General features: G+C 39.1%; 1 protein-coding gene across 9 annotated transcripts in view; it reads left to right on the plus strand.

The window, feature by feature from the left end:
• Positions 1 to 21,013, plus strand: part of LOC105201991 (histone-lysine N-methyltransferase MECOM) — a 116,030-nt gene that overhangs the window by 52,964 nt on the left and 42,053 nt on the right. Inside the window, exon 1 of one of the 9 annotated variants that reach the window (XM_039448373.1) lies at positions 8,353 to 8,661. The exons of the other annotated variants lie outside the window; for them this stretch is intronic. Within the exon in view, the coding sequence (XP_039304307.1) occupies positions 8,598 to 8,661 (64 nt within the window). The 5' untranslated portion in view covers positions 8,353 to 8,597. Of the gene's footprint in view, positions 1 to 8,352; positions 8,662 to 21,013 lie in introns of those variants that run through there. 9 annotated transcript variants of the gene reach the window in all.

Genomic DNA, 21,013 nt, shown 5'->3' on the forward strand with positions numbered 1-21,013 from the left:
CAATCAAGGATTACTCTTTGAAATTAATCTAAGAAAACAGAAAAATTATCTGATAAAAACCTGTTTAAGTAAATCGTATGAATTGAATCTAAATTATAATTTTGTCATTATATTTCTACCCTTACTGATGCGTCTGTCGAAACAAACAACTGCGCATGCCGGAAAATTCCAAGGAACGTAAGACATATGTGCTGATCCTCCCAGGACACATGCAGATTCTTGCGTAATCGTAAACCTCCAAGGATGTAGGCGGGATGCTCTTGCGTGACCGAAAGACCGTGTTTTGAGGGATTGCTTCGTCGGGTCCCGACTAATCGACCGCTACATTCGAACAGATGTTAACATCTTCTGGATACAACTGTCCGACTGCTCCTCTCTGATTTTATTCGAGCATCGTTAGTAATTCCCAGAGACTGCAAAAGTTGCGTGATATTTATGACGTACGCACGTGCAGTAACGTGTTCTTTATTTTTCCTTGCTTGTTAATTGGTTATAAATTAATAGTGAAACCAATTTTTACTGAACGCAAACTTGACACTGCATCGATTTACAAAGAGAATGACAATAACCGTTATTCGAATGTCATCCTCCGAACCAATCTTTCATCGCGGAGTAATAGTTTCATATTATGTCACGCGACACTGTCAAACGCGTACATGAATGGCGTAGAGCGGGCGGACATGTGTGAAATTAGCTTAATCTTCGAGCTCGGATGACAATGGTGATACAAACGTAGTACGTGTACGACACGTATCGTCCCGTGTACAGGGTGACAAATCTCACCCAGTCGACACCCCTGTTCCGCTGCTGTCTCCCCGTGTAAATACATTAGAGGATGATCCTCCCATTGGCGTAGATATTTTCGCGAGATTATAATATTTATAACAATTTATTACACGACAATCATTCAGAGTTTGAATATATATTAAATATAAATATTTTTACATCCAATCGTTTTCTCTTCATATGACATGTTGTTGCAATCAAAAGAAGATTAATGATACGCAAAATTTAACATCTATTTGCAAAATATTAAAAAATACCTAAATTAAATTCGTAAAATTCGATGCTTACAATTAAAATTTTTATACCTAAATAATATATTTAATAACTAAATAAAATATAATAGTATAATTATATTGTCATTTATATAATATACACTTACAGATAATTGTATATTCTTTAAAAGAATTATTAATTTCAAACATTTTATATTCCCAATGCCTCTATTCGGTCTCATTTCGTACTTTACTAGCCAACATAAACAAGAATTACAAAAAAAGACATTGCTACCGCTTGCCCACGCAGAAACGACCACGATATATATTCACGATTGGTTAGTCCGACGCCATTGACGAGCAGATATCGGCGGTGCAGTAATTTAACAATGAGCCAGCTGGCGCGTGCTGCAGGGAAGGTTGCGACCCCTAATGTAGTTATATAGTGTACTTTCCAACACGGGCGCACACCGACGCTCGTTGAACGCGCGCACACACCCGTAGAATTTCACGCGGCACGGCCGACAATGAACGGGGATGCCTCAGCCCTTTTGTCACGGCGGTTCCCGCGTCAATGCACACCGAGTCTCTCGCTTATTTTTCGATCTCCCTGTCTCTCTTCCGTTCTTCCACGTCTCCTGGGCTTCGTCTCTGTCGGGGCTGTAGGTCCACACCACAAACCATCCCTATTTATCGAACTAATTCGGATCATCGGCGTTTTCTGATGAGCGCAGTATTTTTGCGTTCATCCTCTGACTTACGCGGTAGTCTCATTTCATTTTGAGACAATCCACAGAGATTTCTCTTCTATAGAATATTTCAGAAAATATTTTATACGATACATTTCGAGATGCGGACCCTAAGAAATATCGGCGGACAGTTTGAGAGTATGAGAGATACTATCTTCAAAAGGGGGTGCGATTCACTCTGCGCAGTTGCCTTCCGATGCTGATCTTACTTCGATATATTGTATACGCATTCGTGATCTTACTGTGGATATTACTAGAGAAATATGAATAATTGACGTCGAACAATGATTCTGTCGTGCGTCTCGTCCTCCCCCTGGCTTATTTCGTCGCCCCTTCGCGTCGCACGAGCCGAGAGAGCCGCTTCCTACGCCCGCTCGCTCCGCGAGCGTTATGATTAAGTAATAAAACATTTAGAGGCCCCCTCGCCAAACTGAAAAACATCCCTCGATTCCGGCTCCCGTGTACGTCTCCATTCGATCGACCGGCGTGCAACTCGGAGCGCACGCAGACTGCGTAAGCGTGTGTGCACGTGGTAAAGGGCGTGACGACAGATGCAACGGAACATATCTACCCCCCTCTCGGCTGGGCGTTTCTTTCTATCCCTCTATACTCCTCTGTCCTCCTCTTCCTCTGCTGGTGATCGTAGATAGCGTTCGCGTCGGGAGCGCTTTGGGTCCAGATCACGATCGCGTAATTCTTGTGATCATTGCGCGGCAATCGCGAATGGTACCCCTTGTCCCTGCTCGCACGCATTGTTTATTGGAAAGCTAACTTCCGGTGAGAGATGCGAGATAAACCTTTAGTGATCGGACATCAAATAGACGATTTGGAAACAGCGAGCGACCGCTATACGAATACTGCTAATCGCGATATTGTGGAAATATTATATACAAGTCATTGTTCCTTATCTTATTGTTCCTGATACATTCTCCATGAAAAGAAAAATACCTTCATACTACACGTTTTCAAATAAACATGAAATTCAATTTTAATAGACTACTGAAACAAGTGATATTTAATATTTTTACGAGAAAAGTAGGAGAGAGTTGCCGAGTGAGTATCACATAAGTTTTTTTTTATTATATTTCCTATTTATTTGATATTGATTTGATATTAAATAAATATGTTAAATAACAATAGAAAATATTAATGATGTCCGATCGAGATGATTGGATCGAGATGAATGCATTTAGCAATTCTCCTTTATAAGTTACAATCGAATAATATATTTTTCTTATATATGTTACTATAATTACATCACTATAATTGTAATAAAATCGATGCTCTTTTCTTGATATTAAAGAAAGTGTAAGTAATCTTATTTTTTATTATCGAAATTTTTTTACCATCGAGCATAAAGCTAAAGATCCTATTAAGATCCTGAAAATTACCGACTCATTCTCTTTCAATTGTTGTTCTATCATTTCGTCGTTGGACGAGCATTATTGGCCCGACACGAGCGGCTATCGTTGCGTGTGTCGAGACAATGGCACGAGTTACCGGATGCTCGTGCTTCCAAGCTTGATTTATTGGTCCCTCAAAGCTCGCGGATTGCCCGTAATTCCAGTTATTTCGTTCTAATCCGAAAGTTCGTTTCTGTCCAGCCATCGAGTTTCGCTCTTTGCTTCCTCATTTTCTCATCTTAACTTTGAATTTCGCTTTCGATTTTTCTTGCACGTGTAATATTTTTGCTCTTTCAAGATAAGAGCTTTTTTAATTTAAAAAAATTGTAATTTATAATTAAAATAGTACACTTTAATATTTTTTGCTTATTAGCGTGTGAAAAAATGTATTATAAATAATTTATTATTATTAATTTATAATATATTTATAAATGCAATGCAGCAGCATCTAAAAAATTTATTTGCAAGAAATAACCGGTTTTTTTTTTTAATTTAAGTCCCCCTAGTATCGTGTTCTTTCGTGTTTTTTTTCTTCGTCATGAAGACCCTTTCTCGTCCCATTGATCATGGCAAGACGCTCGGTCGTAGGCGGATCTTTGCTCCTAACGTTACGCGTGTCTAACTACGTCAAAGATCGAATACAATAGCGTATGGTTACCAACATCTGACCTCGCGTACAATGTCGTCATTAGAATATGAATGCAAGTATACAGTTTGCGTGTCGCAACGGCACGCGACGCATTTCCATGCAGTCAGCTCGATTCCGCGTTATCTTGACTCTTGCTTTCTGTCAAATCCTTCCACAATTGTACGTACACGGCATTAGAATTCTCAACCGTACATCAGTATTTTGTATATCTTTAATTGTCGACAAAAGTGAAAATTATTTAATCTCGGAACTATTTAAAATTCTTTTAAAAAAACCTCTTGAAATTTGTATATTACATATATTTTTAGCATTACTATCATTTTTACATAGATAATCATATTTCGTATGATTAATTATATGAAGTATGAGACTAATCAAAAATTTTAAACCATTATTAATGCCATTTTGGTTAGACTATTAGAAAGACTGTTAGAAAATTTTATTTCGTTTCACCACGCAAAAATTGTCATTAATCCACCAATGTAACGGTGGGAAAAATAAACACGTCGATAGTTCTTTTCGGCACACGAAAAAGAATGCAATTAAGGAAACGACAGATAGTGGCGTGATCGGTGTGGCGCCGTGCTGTCACTTCCGGCGCGGACGATAGGCTGACGCATAATTTCCGGTCCGAGACCCGAGGATCCATCGATCAAACACCAGAACTCAAAGAGGCTCGTCCGAATATTTCAGAGATACTCGTCTGTGCCGCGTTCCGCCCAAAATTTTGCATTCTTTATTTGCAAATGAATTCATAAAGTATTAATCGAAGGTATGAGTCAAAGGTATGAGTCACTATTTTTAACTCTTGCATTTTGCTATACAATATTCTCGTTTGCATACAAATATTCGGTAAATAACAGAACAATGCAAAAAAAAAGGAAAAGGGCTTGTTATGAAAATTATTTCAAAGAGAGAGAAAACAGTTATTATCATGTATAATATTTATTTTCGTAAATAATTTAATACACTACGATTAAATATAATGCATTATTAAAAGGTAATTTCTACCAGAAATAAACAAAAATGTGAATAGAATTACATATATCTTCTGTATAATTATTAAAATTTATTTGTCAAAGAGAAAGGGGATTTTTTATATCAAGATTGTTTTCTACAGCATGCTTTGCGTAAAATCGGATCTATACGTATAAGCTTTTTCCAAAGTTTAATGCCGGTCGTTACATTGTGCGCTTCTACAAATAAGCATTTTATAAGACGACTCTATTGACTTAGAAATGTAATATACGAGTGAAAAGCGGGTGAAAGGAGAGTCTCTCTCCCCTTACAAAATATTTCACTAACTTATCACAACCGCGGTAGTGGCACCTCCTTTGCCGGTGCATCTCTCCGACGAAACTGTTTCAGGCGGTAATTATTTGGAACCCTTTGATGGACGTCCTGAAGCACGCCAGCTCCTACGTTCTCAGGTTGCTTCATAAAGCACTGAGACATTCATTGGCCCCTGGGCTCCTTCTGTGTCACCGAAGAGGCGAGCTCGCTTCTCGAATTCGAAGCTTTATTTCACGCCTGCTTGGCGAACAGCCGTCTCTTTAGGATCACCTCTCACATTTTTATTCATATATTTTCCTATAGATCGTTTTGCTTTATCGAGTGTAAGAAACATAACTAATTTTAATTGTTTTAGCAATAAATCAGTAAAAGAAAAATTTTTAAGTTACCAAAATTAAAATAGTGTTCAATATAAGCTCGGTGCATTATTATAAAGATAAGTTAAAGTTAAATCGTAAAATTAAATAGTCAAGGAAGAGCAAATAATATTATTTATTTTTCAGTAATATATAGTATAGTAAATTAAACATTTTATTAATTGTGTTAATATAACAATCTTTGTTAATATAAACAAAGATACGAAACTTGTAAACAGATCTTGAAAAATATATATAAATGACATATATTTATCAAATTGAAAAAGATTATCAGACAAATATTTTGAATTAAAACTTTATTAAAGTAATAATAAGATATTAATCGTATAACATATCGTAATCTTAATGAGTTAGCTTTTATTTGCAACTGTGTCCCTAGTTATTATCTTGATATGATGATTGCGTGTGCAGAAACTGGTGATGTCCACGTTATCGCCAGTTATTGATAGCGAAACGTGACAGATAATAGAAGCTCGTAATGAATAGTATTCAGATAAATATACAATCGTTTGCGACGTCTATTCTCCCATAGTACTGGCGCCCGAATTTTTCCCTATCAACAGGAAGGAGGAAGTCTCTATCAGAGCACATCGATATTTTTTTTATAGAAGAGAGGGAGAAAAAGAGAACAGAGAAATCTGTCTAGTCTTCCAAAAGTAGGACAAACATGACGCATTAACTTTTTTTCTAAATACAGATATAAATCGTGAAAAATGTCAGAATTGAATTATTAATCGCGTGTATATTATTTTTAGCATACGCCATTTAAAAATAAATATAATACACATATATAAACAAATTTGCATCTATTATTGCCATCATTAGTACGCCTCATATATATAACGTTATCAATTAATAAAATACTATGCTAACACACAATAGGGGGAATGTGGTAATTTAATTTTCATTTATTTCAATTTATTTATAACTCTAAATGTGTCGACCGCTCCGGGAATACTAAATCTCATTAATGGTTTATCTTATTAGCGGCGTACAATCAATAATGCAATCTTTATTTCTCCGATTAAACAACGCTGTGGAAAGTCCATTGTCGCTATCGGTCACTGATATTTTGGAATAAGAATAACGCTCACGAAATATTTTTGAACCGGCGTATATCGCTTCGGTTCTATCTAAGTTGCGTATATATTCGATTTAGCCACTTGCGCACGTCTGGCGTGCATCGAATGCCGCTTTCATCAAAACAAATTTTCCATATACAATCCGCGCATTCTCAACACGGTGCCAGTTTCAAATGGATTGCGGACAGTTATTAATTCGTGCACCTGCGCTATTATTGCGAGTCTCATCTATTATTGCCTTCATGCTTTTTGAAATCCCTCGACGAAACCTATTATTGTACAAAGCGTAAATCGAGTCTTTGTTCCCCGATTGGCCGTTTACAATTCTTTCTCATCGCAAAGCCTCACGATAACACCAGACAATAGTTGATTATCTAAATAATCACCGTCATGGGCGGTGGCTAGTAAGATCCCAAATGTCATTGCGGTTATGTCATCTTCCTCTTTATCTCTTCCTGTGCAAACAGGGGCTCGAATACCTCCCCAAAGGCTTCTCGGAGCGGCTTGCCTTTATCTCGTCGGTTGTTTAGGCTGCTGAAACCTCTCATGACACGTTTAGGTGCATCACAGTCGGGTCAATCTCACGCTATACAGGTGGTCCGATGATTAAAAGGCGCCTGTGACGTAAGACGCCCAAGGTCTATCTTCCGGCAAAGAATATTTGGCAGAGAACCTCGTAGTGTGTGTACAAACAGTACCGTGGTAACTGTGAACGTGTATAATTTTTAAAGATTTGTGCGAATAAATGCAAACAATAAAATAAGATTTTTTTTAAATAATCAAGTAAAATAATAAACAAAATATCACATGACAAAATATGTGAATTCTATTAATGTGATAACATAATACTTTTAATGCGATTATAACATTTTAAATAATCGCGCATAATATAAAATTGTATATATATATTTTTTTTTTTAATTGTACATTATTTTTATACCTCACGTTTAATAAATGGATTACTTTCTATAAATAAATGATAAATTTTACATTTTACATTACAGTACTTTAAAGCAATTTATTTAATATATTTGCTTTGGTTCCAATAAACAAAAACAAATTTAGAGATGTGCCAAGACGTTTAATTTTCGTACAAGCGGATAATGTCTCTCAGGAATTAACTACTCAATTATTGGACATTGATAAGCGATTCTGTCTGATGCAATCTATATTTTTGTGGTATCAATCAGATGCAATTTCGATCGTATCGAGTGACACGATTCATCCGGTTTGATATTAGCAGATAACGTTGACTTCATTAACACGGTCGAAGAGCGTGTATCGGACCACGTGGTGCGAAAAAAATAAGGCGCGCAATGTACGCGCCGTACTGTCATTCACTTCGCTATCATATCGCGCTCATTAGCTGCCATTTACCATACCGTTCCTCTCTGTCATGGTAAGTTGCGGTTACGCCACCGCGATACAATTTATCTTGAACTTTGATTCTTCTCTGAGAGAGATTTTATAACGTGACTATCATTGTATACTTTTTGAAACACATTGGCACTGATACGTTTTACATCTCATACAGGATGAATTAATCGCATATAATATTATATATAATTTAAATTTGTTTTCTTGTGAATCACATTACTACATTAATGAAATATGCTATTCCATTTACAATAATGTTGATGATTTCTAAATGATTAAGTTACAGGAAACACCTTGTATAGGTCTTGATGATTAAATTCACAAATTGATACAAAATAATTGAAATTTTTTATTATTCAATCGTTTAATTTAATCAAAATTCATCAAATTTAATCAAGTTGAAAAATTTAGCCAATTTTACAACTTTTTTCTTAGTGTATGCGCAAATATATAAATACATATAAAAGTTCGAGTTCCGTGAGTCACTTCAGTGATAAAGAAGGGTAGTAGAGGATCTTAAATAGATAGAGGCAGATATCATAAAAGTCTTGTCGGCAGATTTGATTACCAACGAAAACAGATTCGGTTAATTCAGTAAACATCCAGGCGTCATGCTGTTATTATTACATTCTTCGGGTTCTTTGTAGTGGATCTAAATAAATGTGATAAATGTGTGCTTTAATAAAAATTAAAAAGTGCAATCTCCAATTTTCAGTCTTCTGCGAAGTTAATCGTGAGTATCATGAATTCCAAATGCAATGGCTTAAGTGCTAAAAAATAGAAGAGGTTTAATCTATGAAATTGAAATTTTTAGATTTGTTTTATATTAGTTGATATTTCAACTTTTGAAAATTGAAATAAGTTTCTACTACAAGAGCAACAACATTAAAACTGATTTTGTCACATCTTTGTGAATATAATCTGTGCTCTCATAGACATTGTACTTTGATTAATGTAACGAGGGATATTGAGAGTTAATGGCAGCCTGAAAGTTTATGCAAGACAGTCTTGAGATTCGCAGTGATTTGCAAACTTGATAACGAGCAAGTCGCATCGGTCCTGTGATTACTGCCGGTAGGCCGCAGAATAATAGCAGAGAGATCGAAACCGGCGGAAAACACGGGCCGTAATTCGTGTCGTTTCTTGTTCGGCGAACTTTACGAAGTGCCCATTTGCCTTATCGACTCTCACCCTCTCGCGCTTTCTTTCTGCGTCTCTCGTTCTCGGACTTTTTTCACTCTCTTTCTATTGGCGCTACGAGTTGTCCTTGCTACAAAGAACAACTTCTAGCACGCAATCTTGAGCAGCGTACTACATAACTCGTACGCTTCCGTTCCGCATTTCACCGAAGAAAAGAAAAGAATTTCACGCAGGTATCTTGAGAGTATCTTGAGAGAGAGAGAGAGAGAGAGAGAGAGAGAGAGAGAGAGAGAGTAAAAAGTACATAATTCAATGAATCAATTGACAGTTGGTCATTATTTAAATATTCTGTTTTTTTCGCGTAAATAAATTGTACATGTCGCCTACATAGAGTTTCGAAACAATTCATCATCGAATAAATCACTTATCTTGTCAATAAAATGTTATTTTATTTTTCAGTAAATTAATTTCATTGCTTGTCCAGAAATTATAGAATTATGGAAACAAACTTCATTAAATGAAAATAATCTTTAAGATATAATTGTCGTGTGATGTATTGAAAATGGAACAAAATAAAATATAAAATTTATAATAAAATATAAAATTAGAAAGAAAAAAGTGCGTGCAAAATAACACATTTGTAACTTTAACGACAGTTATCTGGTGGATCTAATGATATTTGTTTCGGTCTCGGCAAGACAGTCCTCAATCTCGTTGATAGGATCACATGTCCGTCACGATTGATAAGATAAGCAGGAAAGGTCCGAATCAGGAAGTGAGAGAGCAGATCTATTAACAAGGTCATTTTTGCGTAATTAAAGATGTGCCACAAAAAAACTGCGCATAACTCAAAAGCTCTTAAAGAGCTCTGTAATTTAATTTTGCAAAGAATAATTACTACCTAAAAACTATTCGTTTATAATTACATTATAAAAGTGAAAATTTTATCGTTTAAAGTAGAAAAAATTAAATATAAACGGACTTTATGAAATTTGATATGTTTATGAAAAAGATCCGTATATATTTGTCAATTTATATTTTTCGTGTATCTTGTCATATCAGATAATTTATGTAAATTGTAACGATTTCTATAAATTTCTCTTAAAGCGTACAAAATATTTTAGCACTGTTATGCAACCGAATTTGTTTGAACATTTGATGATGTCACTATTACGGTTATCACACAGTTGTAATGTGATAATAAAAATAATACTTCAGGGAAATCCATGATTCTTGAAAGCTTTATTGTTATACTTAAAATTTTCTTTTTTTTACATAAGTTAAGATTACTCAGCTTAACTGATATACAATTAATATAATATTGATCTATCATGGTTTAGCTTTATAGTTTTATCCAAAAGTTTTATTATTCCGCATATTTAACGATAATTATACGAAAAGTATCAGGAATTTTTATGTATTATTAAATAATTATTGAATTTATTATTTATACATCTCAGCATTATTATTTATTAAGATTAATGTTTATATATATAATACATTATTTAAAAAGTTTTTAAATTGCACGCTTAATGTTATAGATTACATAAAAAAATTGATTGTTTTTTTAAGACTGTTTAGTTTTAAAACTATCTGAAAAAGAAGGAAGGCTATGGATGATAAATCATAATTTCCAATCAAAAGGGTTAATCGACGCGAGCAAATGGGAACCGAACGATGCGCGTCTCTTCACACTTTCATGAATTAAAAAGAAGGAACGAGTAAACGAGTTCTTACAACGAGGCTTGCCCTCAAGGATCTCGGAGATGCTTTAGGGGTTGGCGTCGGCCGCGGTGACGTCGGGGGGAGAAAAATGAGTGAAATCCATTAGAGGGGAGATTCTATGCCTCTGACCTGTACCGATCTGCGCTCACATTCATGACGTTACACATTCACACGCGGGCATGTCACACGAATCCTCCGTCGGTGTTCGAAGCGCGACAAAATCCCTCGCTGTCGCAAGCGTGGTGTTCCACTCGCTGCGTCACGTGCATCGTTAATGCACTTTTCGGCTTATGCCCGCCGCCGATGCGCGACGTGCGTGCTAATTAGTGAGATATTTATCTACAGAAATGTAAACTCGTATAATTGGCATTATAATGTAATTCACGTCCGATAATGTTGCTTTTCAATTTTTCCGACTCGTACAAGTGTCTACTAGAGAATAAAAGAAATCGTTATTGTTTTCCATCCTTTTTATTCTTGAATCTTTCTATGTTTATTCTTTATTTTAAACGGCTAAAAAAAATTTGAGAATTTCTTCAAGAAAAAAATTTTTTAAATTAAAATTCTTTGAATTCTTAAGTAAATAAATCTATACAACTGTGCTCTTTTTATGTTCATGATGATAGATGTAGAACAGTAATATTGTTTACGAGTTACTAGCGGCAGATGCCTTGAACATTCGCAACGCGCGATTACATCCGCACCCAGAACAAACTTCATACATTCAGCAATACGCACTTGCAACAAAGATCGCTGGCATGTAGCTCTATGGCAGAATGACTATACGATTATAATTATTGTTCACGGGTCGCGTGCTGTGCCAATCGCATCATTCTCTCGATAGCAATTCTTTTTCTGTTTGGACATGTGGTTCGTTGCTGCCGACACGAGATGATGTGGTCCGATCTAGGACTTTCTGGACCACGGTGGATCACCGTTTCTACCCCTACCGCTACCTCTATTTTCAACCACTCTTCTCTTCTTTTTTTTTCAAAGAACCGATCGTCGAGCCGTTTTGTCCCGGTAATGCGACGATTGTTGGCGCGAGCCTTGAAACAAAAACGCGGCCGTACCATCTGTCGGACCGAAAGAGGCGGACGCACGTGTGTGCGTGAGAAAGAGAGACGGGCGAGCTGCGGGAATAAAAGAAAAGAGCATCCGTAAATGCGGCTGAGGGATTGTTTTCTAGTGGCTCGTCGTTTAGCCCCCGCTATGATCCTCCCTTCGCGACGAGGGCCACCTCCTCTCCCCTTCCAAAGGGTCGTCGATAACACCGTTTAGGATCTCGATCTTTGTTGCCTTCCATGTATCGAGGTCTTCGTTTCTGAAAAGCAAACTTCTCGGGCGTAATGTTAAATCATTAATCGAGGACTCAATATTTAAACGGAAATAACAAATAATGAACTTTTTACTTGAAGTGATAATGATGCACGGAAACAAGGCTCTATTTTTACACTTTTTTATTTATTAAAAAAAATATATTTAACCAAGTTACTGAACTAAGATTACTAAATGAGATTTTACGTCAAGATTTTAAATCTATATATATATATATATATATATATATATATAATGTATAATGACAAAAGCACGCAAGAATTTCTCGATCCTATACAAGACGCCAATTTCACGATAGCGAAGTAATCTACGATCGGAAGCACAACTTGATGAAGTTCGCGGCAAGCTGCGGTTTGAAATATATGGGACACCCAGTAGGTGGTCGGTCCGTGCCTAACACGCACCCCGCATAACGCGTAAATGCGGTGTAGTAGCAGGGTCGTGGATTCTAGCAATTACACGCCCTCAAGTACCCTTAGAGACGGAGCCCCATTAGGACGAGAGTCGAGGGATGTTTTAGCACGGCTCGATTTTCGAATTCGTGTGGAGTACTTAAGTCCTTGCGATACTCCCACAGACCGCCATTTTGATTCTTCATAAATAATGTCTTCCAATATTTTTCGACATGTTTCTCTTTTACCGCCGTAGCGTGGAACAAACTTGTATATTTTTAACACTTCTTATAACAATAGAGAATATTTTTAATGGCACTTAAAATAATTTAAATTAGAAGTATTTTTCATTAACACTTATGCATAATTTTTTTTTAGCATTTCAAATTTAAATTATTTTTTTAGTAAAACGTAACTTATTAAGCTAAGTAATCGTTTTTATATACAGATAATATTCTTTAGAAACAAATAAACAATTCTTTAGGTTTAAATTCGGTTTGAAATTTTGTTGAAATATAACGTTAATAATAATCATAATAATATATAAAATTGCTTGATTTATGCTCGATTGTAAAATTTACTGCAAACTTTTTGCCGATGTTTTACTTTCGGTTACAATGTGGCAAGAGTCTGTTGCGGAAAAACATCCATTACGAGCCCAACCGGTCATGTACGTGTCCTTAGATTGCTGAAACGGCGATACAGCGGCAAGAAGCTGCCATCCAGGCTTCTTTATATCGTGTTGTCTTACGTTGGTAGCGAGCAAAACCGGGAAACCCTCTCTGAGTGCTTCGCTATGTAAGCCATTTCGCCGAGCGGTGGGTATCGGACATTGGCATCGTTATATCCAGGTACACGTTCACGGTATTCCGTATATATAGATATATTATATCACGGTCATGGCTGGAAACGATTAATCCTTCACGTCGAGACGTCATTGCCATCTTCGGTCCCTTAATCGGAAGTCTCCACGGTCGAATATGTGGCGATGACACATAACTTGACATCACAATGCACGGACTTGACGCTTTCACTTATCAAAGTAAATTGATTGTCAACGTAGATATTTCGTGGCGCGCGCGCGCGCGCGCGTGCGCAATGTGCTTATCTAATTTATTTATAAAAATAATTGTCTTCAAGTTAATCAGAGGAGAGATAAATTAACGTTCCTCCGTGTTTTGTTATCTTCATTAAACTTTGCGAGTGCAGCCTTCAAAAAATGTTCGTCACAGCTCGGTGTCTGCATCACAGAGAAAACAACTATGAGACGAATTTTCGTGCATTTCCCCTCAAATGTTTAGCGACCGCTCTTGTCGCGGGTGTAAATTCATTTTCGAGCATTACAAAACGAAGAGGCGGAGTAAAATGTGTCAGTTGCGAGGTGCGCCCGGGCAACGAAAACAACGAAAATAAGTACGTTCCTCGCGTTCAACATGTTCGTTGCCCGCGTCGCAGCAGGTACGTCTGTTACAGCGGGATTGATTTTGCAAAGGATGAAAATGTTTTTCGAAGAACGAGGTTGAACGCCGTGTGTCGGGCCGAAAGCGAATTGGCATATGATGTCGTGCCATTGTCGATGGCACGATAATCAGTTTTTTAGCGCCGCTGCCATTTAGCGTCGATCGCGAGTCCCGCTCGTAACGCGACAGGAGTCGTCAGAATGACAGAGCTTGATCAAAGGACCAAGCCAGGCGTTTGATGTCTGATGCACGCGCTCCCGTTTCAACGGTCACCAGCCGCCGGCTGAATTCAAATTCGCGATCGAACTTCGGATTTCGATAGGACACCAGTCGAATCGTACCGCAGGTTTTAACGGATATTTCGAGATCCTTTGATATTTCATATTTTTCCAGATCGATGTCGATCGTATGACACGGTAATGAAATTTTCGAAAAACAACGAAAAGCTCTGCGATTGAAGTAACACTCGGAACATTATTGGGAATATATCCATCGTAATTTATTCAATTTCAAATATTTCCTCTTTTATTTCATTGTATGTGTGTGTGTGTGTGTGTGTGTTTGTATATATGTGTATTTATAAACGCATATCTTTCCAATTTAAAAATATTTCGAGGAAGGGTCGTAGCAAATCCTCGCGCTTTACTCTCTTCTAGATTCGCGCAGAGAGCGCGATTCGAATTTGATGACCATTTGTTTTAAAACGACAAGGAAATTGGATCCTCCCCCATTCTCATAGCAATTTTCTAATTTTTTATCCTTGACATTTCGATTCCCATCAGTTATTTATGATTTTCATTGTTCTTCCTTCTTGCGAGGAACGTCGAGTGTCGCGACTATCAAAATGAAATTAGAACAAAGGGGAAAGGAAGAGGCCCGTTGCGCACCCTCTACGCTGACGATTTCGGGTGAAATATAGATTCCCGTTTATTGGCTGCGAGATTTTTGAAAGTGTCGTGCTGCGATTTCTCACGCCTCGGATTGATTTTCCCCGCCTTCGATTGAGACTTTCAAGAAGTGCGATGGGTTAACCGCAAACAATGTCTCCGAAATGACGCGTGAGCCCTTGAGCGGAGAAAATAAGAGGAACGTTCTGCTTTGGAAACCGACGAGGTTTTTATGGCTCTTCCTCTATTTTTTGCACGGCGTCGCAATTTAGAAAAAGGGTCGGTTTTCGACGCCGGGATAAGTGTTTTTTTTTTTCCAGATACGACACGGTTCTACTCTTTTCTTCAGATGATCTTACCGATCGCTATTCGATTAGTCTTCAACTTGTTACGTCATGTGGTGTATAAATCTTGCGTAACGATTTTATAAAAAATCGAGCATTCTTGCTTTGCGTTTAATCCTCGGTAAAACTTAATATAATCACGATATTTCAAAATTTACCTTTTTCACAAAAAATACTAATATTAATTAAAATTAAATATATAAAATTATTGACACCTAAAACGCTGATGAACTATCTCATACTTTGGCTTTGAACAAGATTCTGGTAGAGATGTTAAAAAAAAAGCATTTATTCTATTTCACTTGGTTTCGATCCTCCGCTCAATAAATGACTCATAGCGTTTGTTCTTAAGGTACGCGATTAAATTTTGTTCAGAATTCGGCGGGACGATCTTTATGAAATTTCAATTACAGTCCCATCGGTGTCACCGCAGGGTTCCTTTAACCCTCGGCCCTCCAACTTCACGCCTTTCAATCCTCCTTTCTCTTCTCCCTTCTTACCCGCTCCGTCTCACCGAAAATCATAGGATGCAACTGTAGGTTTGCGAGTCGAGTGCGATGTTCCCGAGATGAGAAACATCTTTACTACCTTCGGCGCTTTTTCAATCGCGCCCTCGAAGGTCCCAAAGGGTGACGAGAGTTGCTTCCCCTAAAATCCTCGCGGGGTACGCACTGTCCATCGATTACTCTTCCACAATTGTGGATATTTCGACGGAGAGGTGCCGTTAGATCGTAGATATTCGATTCCCAGATGGCTGTCGTACTTTCATCCCCCTTTCCGCTTTCATCCCCCTTTCCGCCGACCGAGGCCGTGTCATTCGCCAGTGTCGGACATAGCGGCTCTCTTTCTCGTTCTCCTCTTTGAATAGAATCACGGAGCTATTCTTCCAAGCATTGTGAACGGAGTCGGAGGCAGTCTATTCGCATGTGATGGAACGACGATTGCCGGAGATATCTGGCCTCTTATCTCTGCCATTGCGAATCCGTTTGTTAGCGAGCGATGATCCCGCTGATTTCACGCGAGGATTCTCGATCGAATCTTCATCCATCCGTTAGTCGATAGAATAGACGTGTGAGAAAATCATGAGATAAAAAGACTCCTGTTTAGTGCCTCTCTATTAATCATGAGTTTGATCGCTGGCATATCGTTCAACGAGAACGCGATTACCAAAATTGGTAAATGCAATTTTATTTCTCCTGAAGCATTATTTCACGAATCATCGACTTTGCTAACCAAAGAGAACAGTTGTTAAATACTTGTATATCTAAAAAGTTACATTTGCTTGAACAAAAACTTCGTAATTGAATGCTATCAAGTTTTAGTCTGCGGATAAATAATGATCGGCAGCGTTAAAGGCCAAGCGATAACGATCACGATCGCGAAGGCGAACGCACAATCGTCCCGCATTCTCTGAACGGATGGGGCGAGCGCGATGATCGTCCGCGAAACGGCAGCCCTCACGCGCTGTTTCTCGTATTTCCATTTCGTCGGCGCCGTGGGGGTGAAATGGGGGTGTAAACGGTCAGATCGTATCTACCCAACCGAGAAGTGGCCAGGCCGCCCTTCCGTCGTAACTCTCCTCGCTCGAGACCCCGCGTCCGGGAGGAAGTCGCACACCAACTCACGGATTTAAACTTTCGAATTCGCTTTATCTCACCGCGGGCCGATCCGCCCGATTCGAGCAGTGCGGGGCATCGCAAACGTCGGGGATGCGTGCGGTAAATGCCGAAACGAAATGCCGGAGGGACGGTCAAGCGCGCCGCGCCATTGTCGGGCCCCTTGTTTACGAGCCGGGCGTGAGATTCCGCCGTGTAGATTCGATTCTTTTCGCGACGATTTATTCGGCGAAGGACCTTCGCGCATATACGCGCGAGGATTAACTCCGGCCGATATCCGGGGCCACGAGATTGGATTACTAGCGTTTCTACCGCGCCGCCGCCGTTCACCGGTGATGTATTCTCTCCTCGGGGGTGGAAATAAAAGGAGCGACTTTTCACGGCACCGAGACGATCTGAGACGGATGAATTTCCTGCCGCTTATAATTGTCAATTGAAGCTCCTGATCGCTCGACTAGTTCGTTGAGATATTCGCGATTAATTTTCAACAACCCTTAAACGATAAGTGTCTTTGTAAATCTTTGGGAAATGTTAGAAATTCATGAAGTATATCAAATGATTAATTTTTCATTTTATAAAACATTCGATGATTAGAAATTAATTTTTTCTCAATGAAAAATAGATTTTGCGTTATTCAACTTGTACACAGAAAAATAATTTAGTATCAAATCAACAATCTTTGTTTCATATATAAGCAAGAATATAAAATCTTCTTGGAAGAATTTGTAATCTTAAACAGAGATACCTTAAACATAATTTGCTTACATAAAGAAAATTTTTCTCTTTATCTAAGCAAATAGTGTCTAAGATTGTAAATTTTTTGAAGAAAATTTATATTCTTGCTTAGGTATGAAACAATGATTGTTGATTTGATATTAATTTTTTTTCTGTGTACATTTTAATAATTCCATTTTTAACTCATATTCTCACTTTCGATGTTGTTATATTTGTTATTACAATTTAAAAACATTATTTATTGTATCAGATAAATTAACGTTTGTAACTTCGTTAAAATCGATAAGAATCTAGTGAAAGTACGAAAAGAAAGGAGAAGAAAAACATGCTAACTTCCTTTAATTATGATGTTGCGGAACATAGATTATGACGTTTGCTCGCGCTCAAAAACATCTGTTCCCTTTTCTTCCTCGGACGAGTTCTACCCTTGCATAGTTTGCCCCCGCTAAGGACCGATATCCGCAGGGGTTTCACCCTGCTTCTCCGCGCGCGAGAAAACGTCGATCGTCGAGAATTCGTCTAGAGGAGCGTGCGCCTCGTTTAAACAGCCCGAAGCCTAGGATACTGGCCTAATTAGAATTTAATCATCCTTATCGACTTTCTGACGGTTTCGCAGACAAATTTCATTTTCCTAGCCGCAACATTGTATCTTGAAGAAATATTAAATCTCGTTCAATTCTGTTATCTTTATATATGTAATTCAAATGAATCTTATTTTATTCATTACATGTATAATATTTATATACTTATTGTTAGTATATTATAATATATTAAAAGACATACGTATATAAATATATAAAAACGTATGTTTAATGGTAAAACAGTTAGATGGAAGCTGCATACCTTTTACCTAGGACCGATAGTTTTATGAAAACATTACGAAGTAACGAAGTAATGTGTGTGTTCTGGTAATTGAAGGAGAATAAAGTCTCGCTGCGTGGCGAAAAAAATCCTCATCAGCGGCGCGACCTTAATTACTATGAGCCGCCTTACCGGGGGCTTGATTAAAAACGTTGGCAACTTTTTCGCCCGAAGTGTATGGCGGGGCGGCGAGAATCCGCGCCGTCATCTTTTCAAGCTTTCGCTCGGACATAAGAACGGATGAATGAGCGGTCGACCGGGTGGACAAACCGGGGCCGCCGGGAGATTCAAATTTAATGACGGACACGAGATAAAATTAATTTAACGGCGAGTTGCGGCTGTGAACTACCCGGGGGCTGTGTACTGAAGCCTGGATCACAATGGCGCAATGGCCTGGCCGGTGGGCACAGCAAACTCCGCACACCAACGTTGCTTCGGCATCGTCGTCACCACGTTGTATGCCAGCAGCATTACCATCGTCAGCACCACTACCACCGCACGCTTCACCACCATCAACATCGTCGGGGCGCGCGCGGGTAGGCCACGCTCGAACCAAAACATAATTAGCCTGCATTGTTAATGCATCAATATTTGCACGCTGTCCTGCCTTCCAGCCGCGGCGCGCGAGCTCCGCGCTTTCCAATAAGCTCGCACTTTGTTACACCCGATATTACGCGAGTATATCGCTGTTGATTACCGGTCGATTTTTCCTTCTCTTGTTTTCCCTCCGCCTCCCCCCCCGCCACTCTCTCTTTCTCTCTCTCTCTCTCTTACACACACCCTGTCTCTCCCTCTCTCACACCCTGTCTCTCCCTCTCTTTCACCCGTTTTGGTGGACGCTTACCTGGACATACACTAACGTGCACCGCCACCCCGCTTGCGCGCGGTAAACTCGATGCACAAACCCACCTGAATTAATCGCGGCGCAGTTGCGAACTGACGAATCGCGTGCCACTCGGGATTAATTCATAAGCGAATTTTCGTTCGCCACGGAAAGATATATACTAAGCGCCCAGTGTAATTTGCAGCATTAACTACAGGTGTTTCGGTTGTTACATTAAGAATCAAACGTGCGATGATTGCTTTGTTGCAGTAACATTTAAAACGTAAAATAAATTGAATGAAAATTATTCGATATGACAGACAACATCCACTATTTATAGTGTTCATGAAAACGTGAAAAAAAAAATAGTTTTATGATAAAGATCCAACAATACTTACCGTTGAACTGAAGAAGCTGTAAGTTGAAGATCGATGTTTGAGAATTGATCTGGAGTTTGTAACTTTGAGACGCATAAGACATACAAGACGCACTGCAAAGCTAACAGAAGCGATGAAACGGGGGCGTTGCACGGGCGAAAGAGGGCTCGACGTATACCGGATTTTCCCTACTTCACCGACTTCCGGTTGTTCGCGTGCCGCAATTCTATTGCCTGCATCTGGATCTTTCCTTCTGCCGATCTTGGCCGCGTAACCCAATTTTCCACAATGCATGGGCCTTTCTCTTCAATTAATTGCCCCGTTGCCAAATGATCGGCCCATTGCTCTAAAGATTTATCGAGATCGGTTCTTCCTGATTCATCTCAGGTTATCTGGCAAATCTTTAATCGAATCACGTACGCGAGATATATAGAATTTCAAATGAAATAATCTTTTTTACTGATATGTGCTATATCAGGTCTCGGCTAGGGATGATATTTGCAAATCATAGAGTACGTATTAAAATTAAATCTCTACACGATGCACTCGAACATATTATGGAAATGAAGTACAAAATTGCATTACCATATACGTTTATAATATTCCGTATTTTTTCTCTAAATTTGAAATACTATTTTTTGCCGTTGTTAACGACGAAATCTTCGAAATATCGATCGATCTGGAGAAGAAAAGTTTTTTTATAAAAATTTTCGCGCTCTATCTCGAATCGACCTTGGCGCGACTCTGAAAATCGTTAAGTCGAACGAGTCTCTCTGGGGGGTTCAACGACGACAAGCTGCTGAATCTATCGAGACGGGGGGCGTTCCGCGCGCGAACAGGAGGAGCCCCGCGGCACAGGGTCTTCCGTTAGTTCATCGTCTTCCGGTGACTTCCGGTGGTCTCTAACGAGGGACAATGCTCCTGGTGCACGCTGTGCACGCGGCGTACAACAATCGCGTCTCAAGTTCCTCCAGGCGGGAGGGCGGTGCTGCCAGTCTCGCTTTCCTCGTCTCCGCTTCCCATTCTTTCTTCCTCTCGACTACTTACGCCGGCGTAACGCGCGCCTCAATGACACATTAGAAGCCAGCGCTCCGAAAGGCGAGGCGTCGTGTGCGTGCTGCACAACACCGATGAGAGAGAGAGAGAGAGAAAGACCGATACGATTCTCCGACTCGAACACAAATTATAGACTCCCCGGTCGACCGTTGACTCGGCGACTCAGCGACTCGTAGATTCGCCATTCGCTATTTCGGCCACTCAGGATACACGGGCTCATGGCTGTACGTACTCGTTGTTCGCGAGCGAAGCAATGGCATTCACGAACACGCACGTCTTTCGAATCTCGATCCTTTTCAGCGGATCGCACGCCCGGCCCGGCCAGGGCCTC

The sequence above is a fragment of the Solenopsis invicta genome, chromosome 1 (assembly GCF_016802725.1).
Source record: "Solenopsis invicta isolate M01_SB chromosome 1, UNIL_Sinv_3.0, whole genome shotgun sequence".
NCBI classification, from domain to species: Eukaryota; Metazoa; Arthropoda; class Insecta; order Hymenoptera; family Formicidae; genus Solenopsis; species Solenopsis invicta.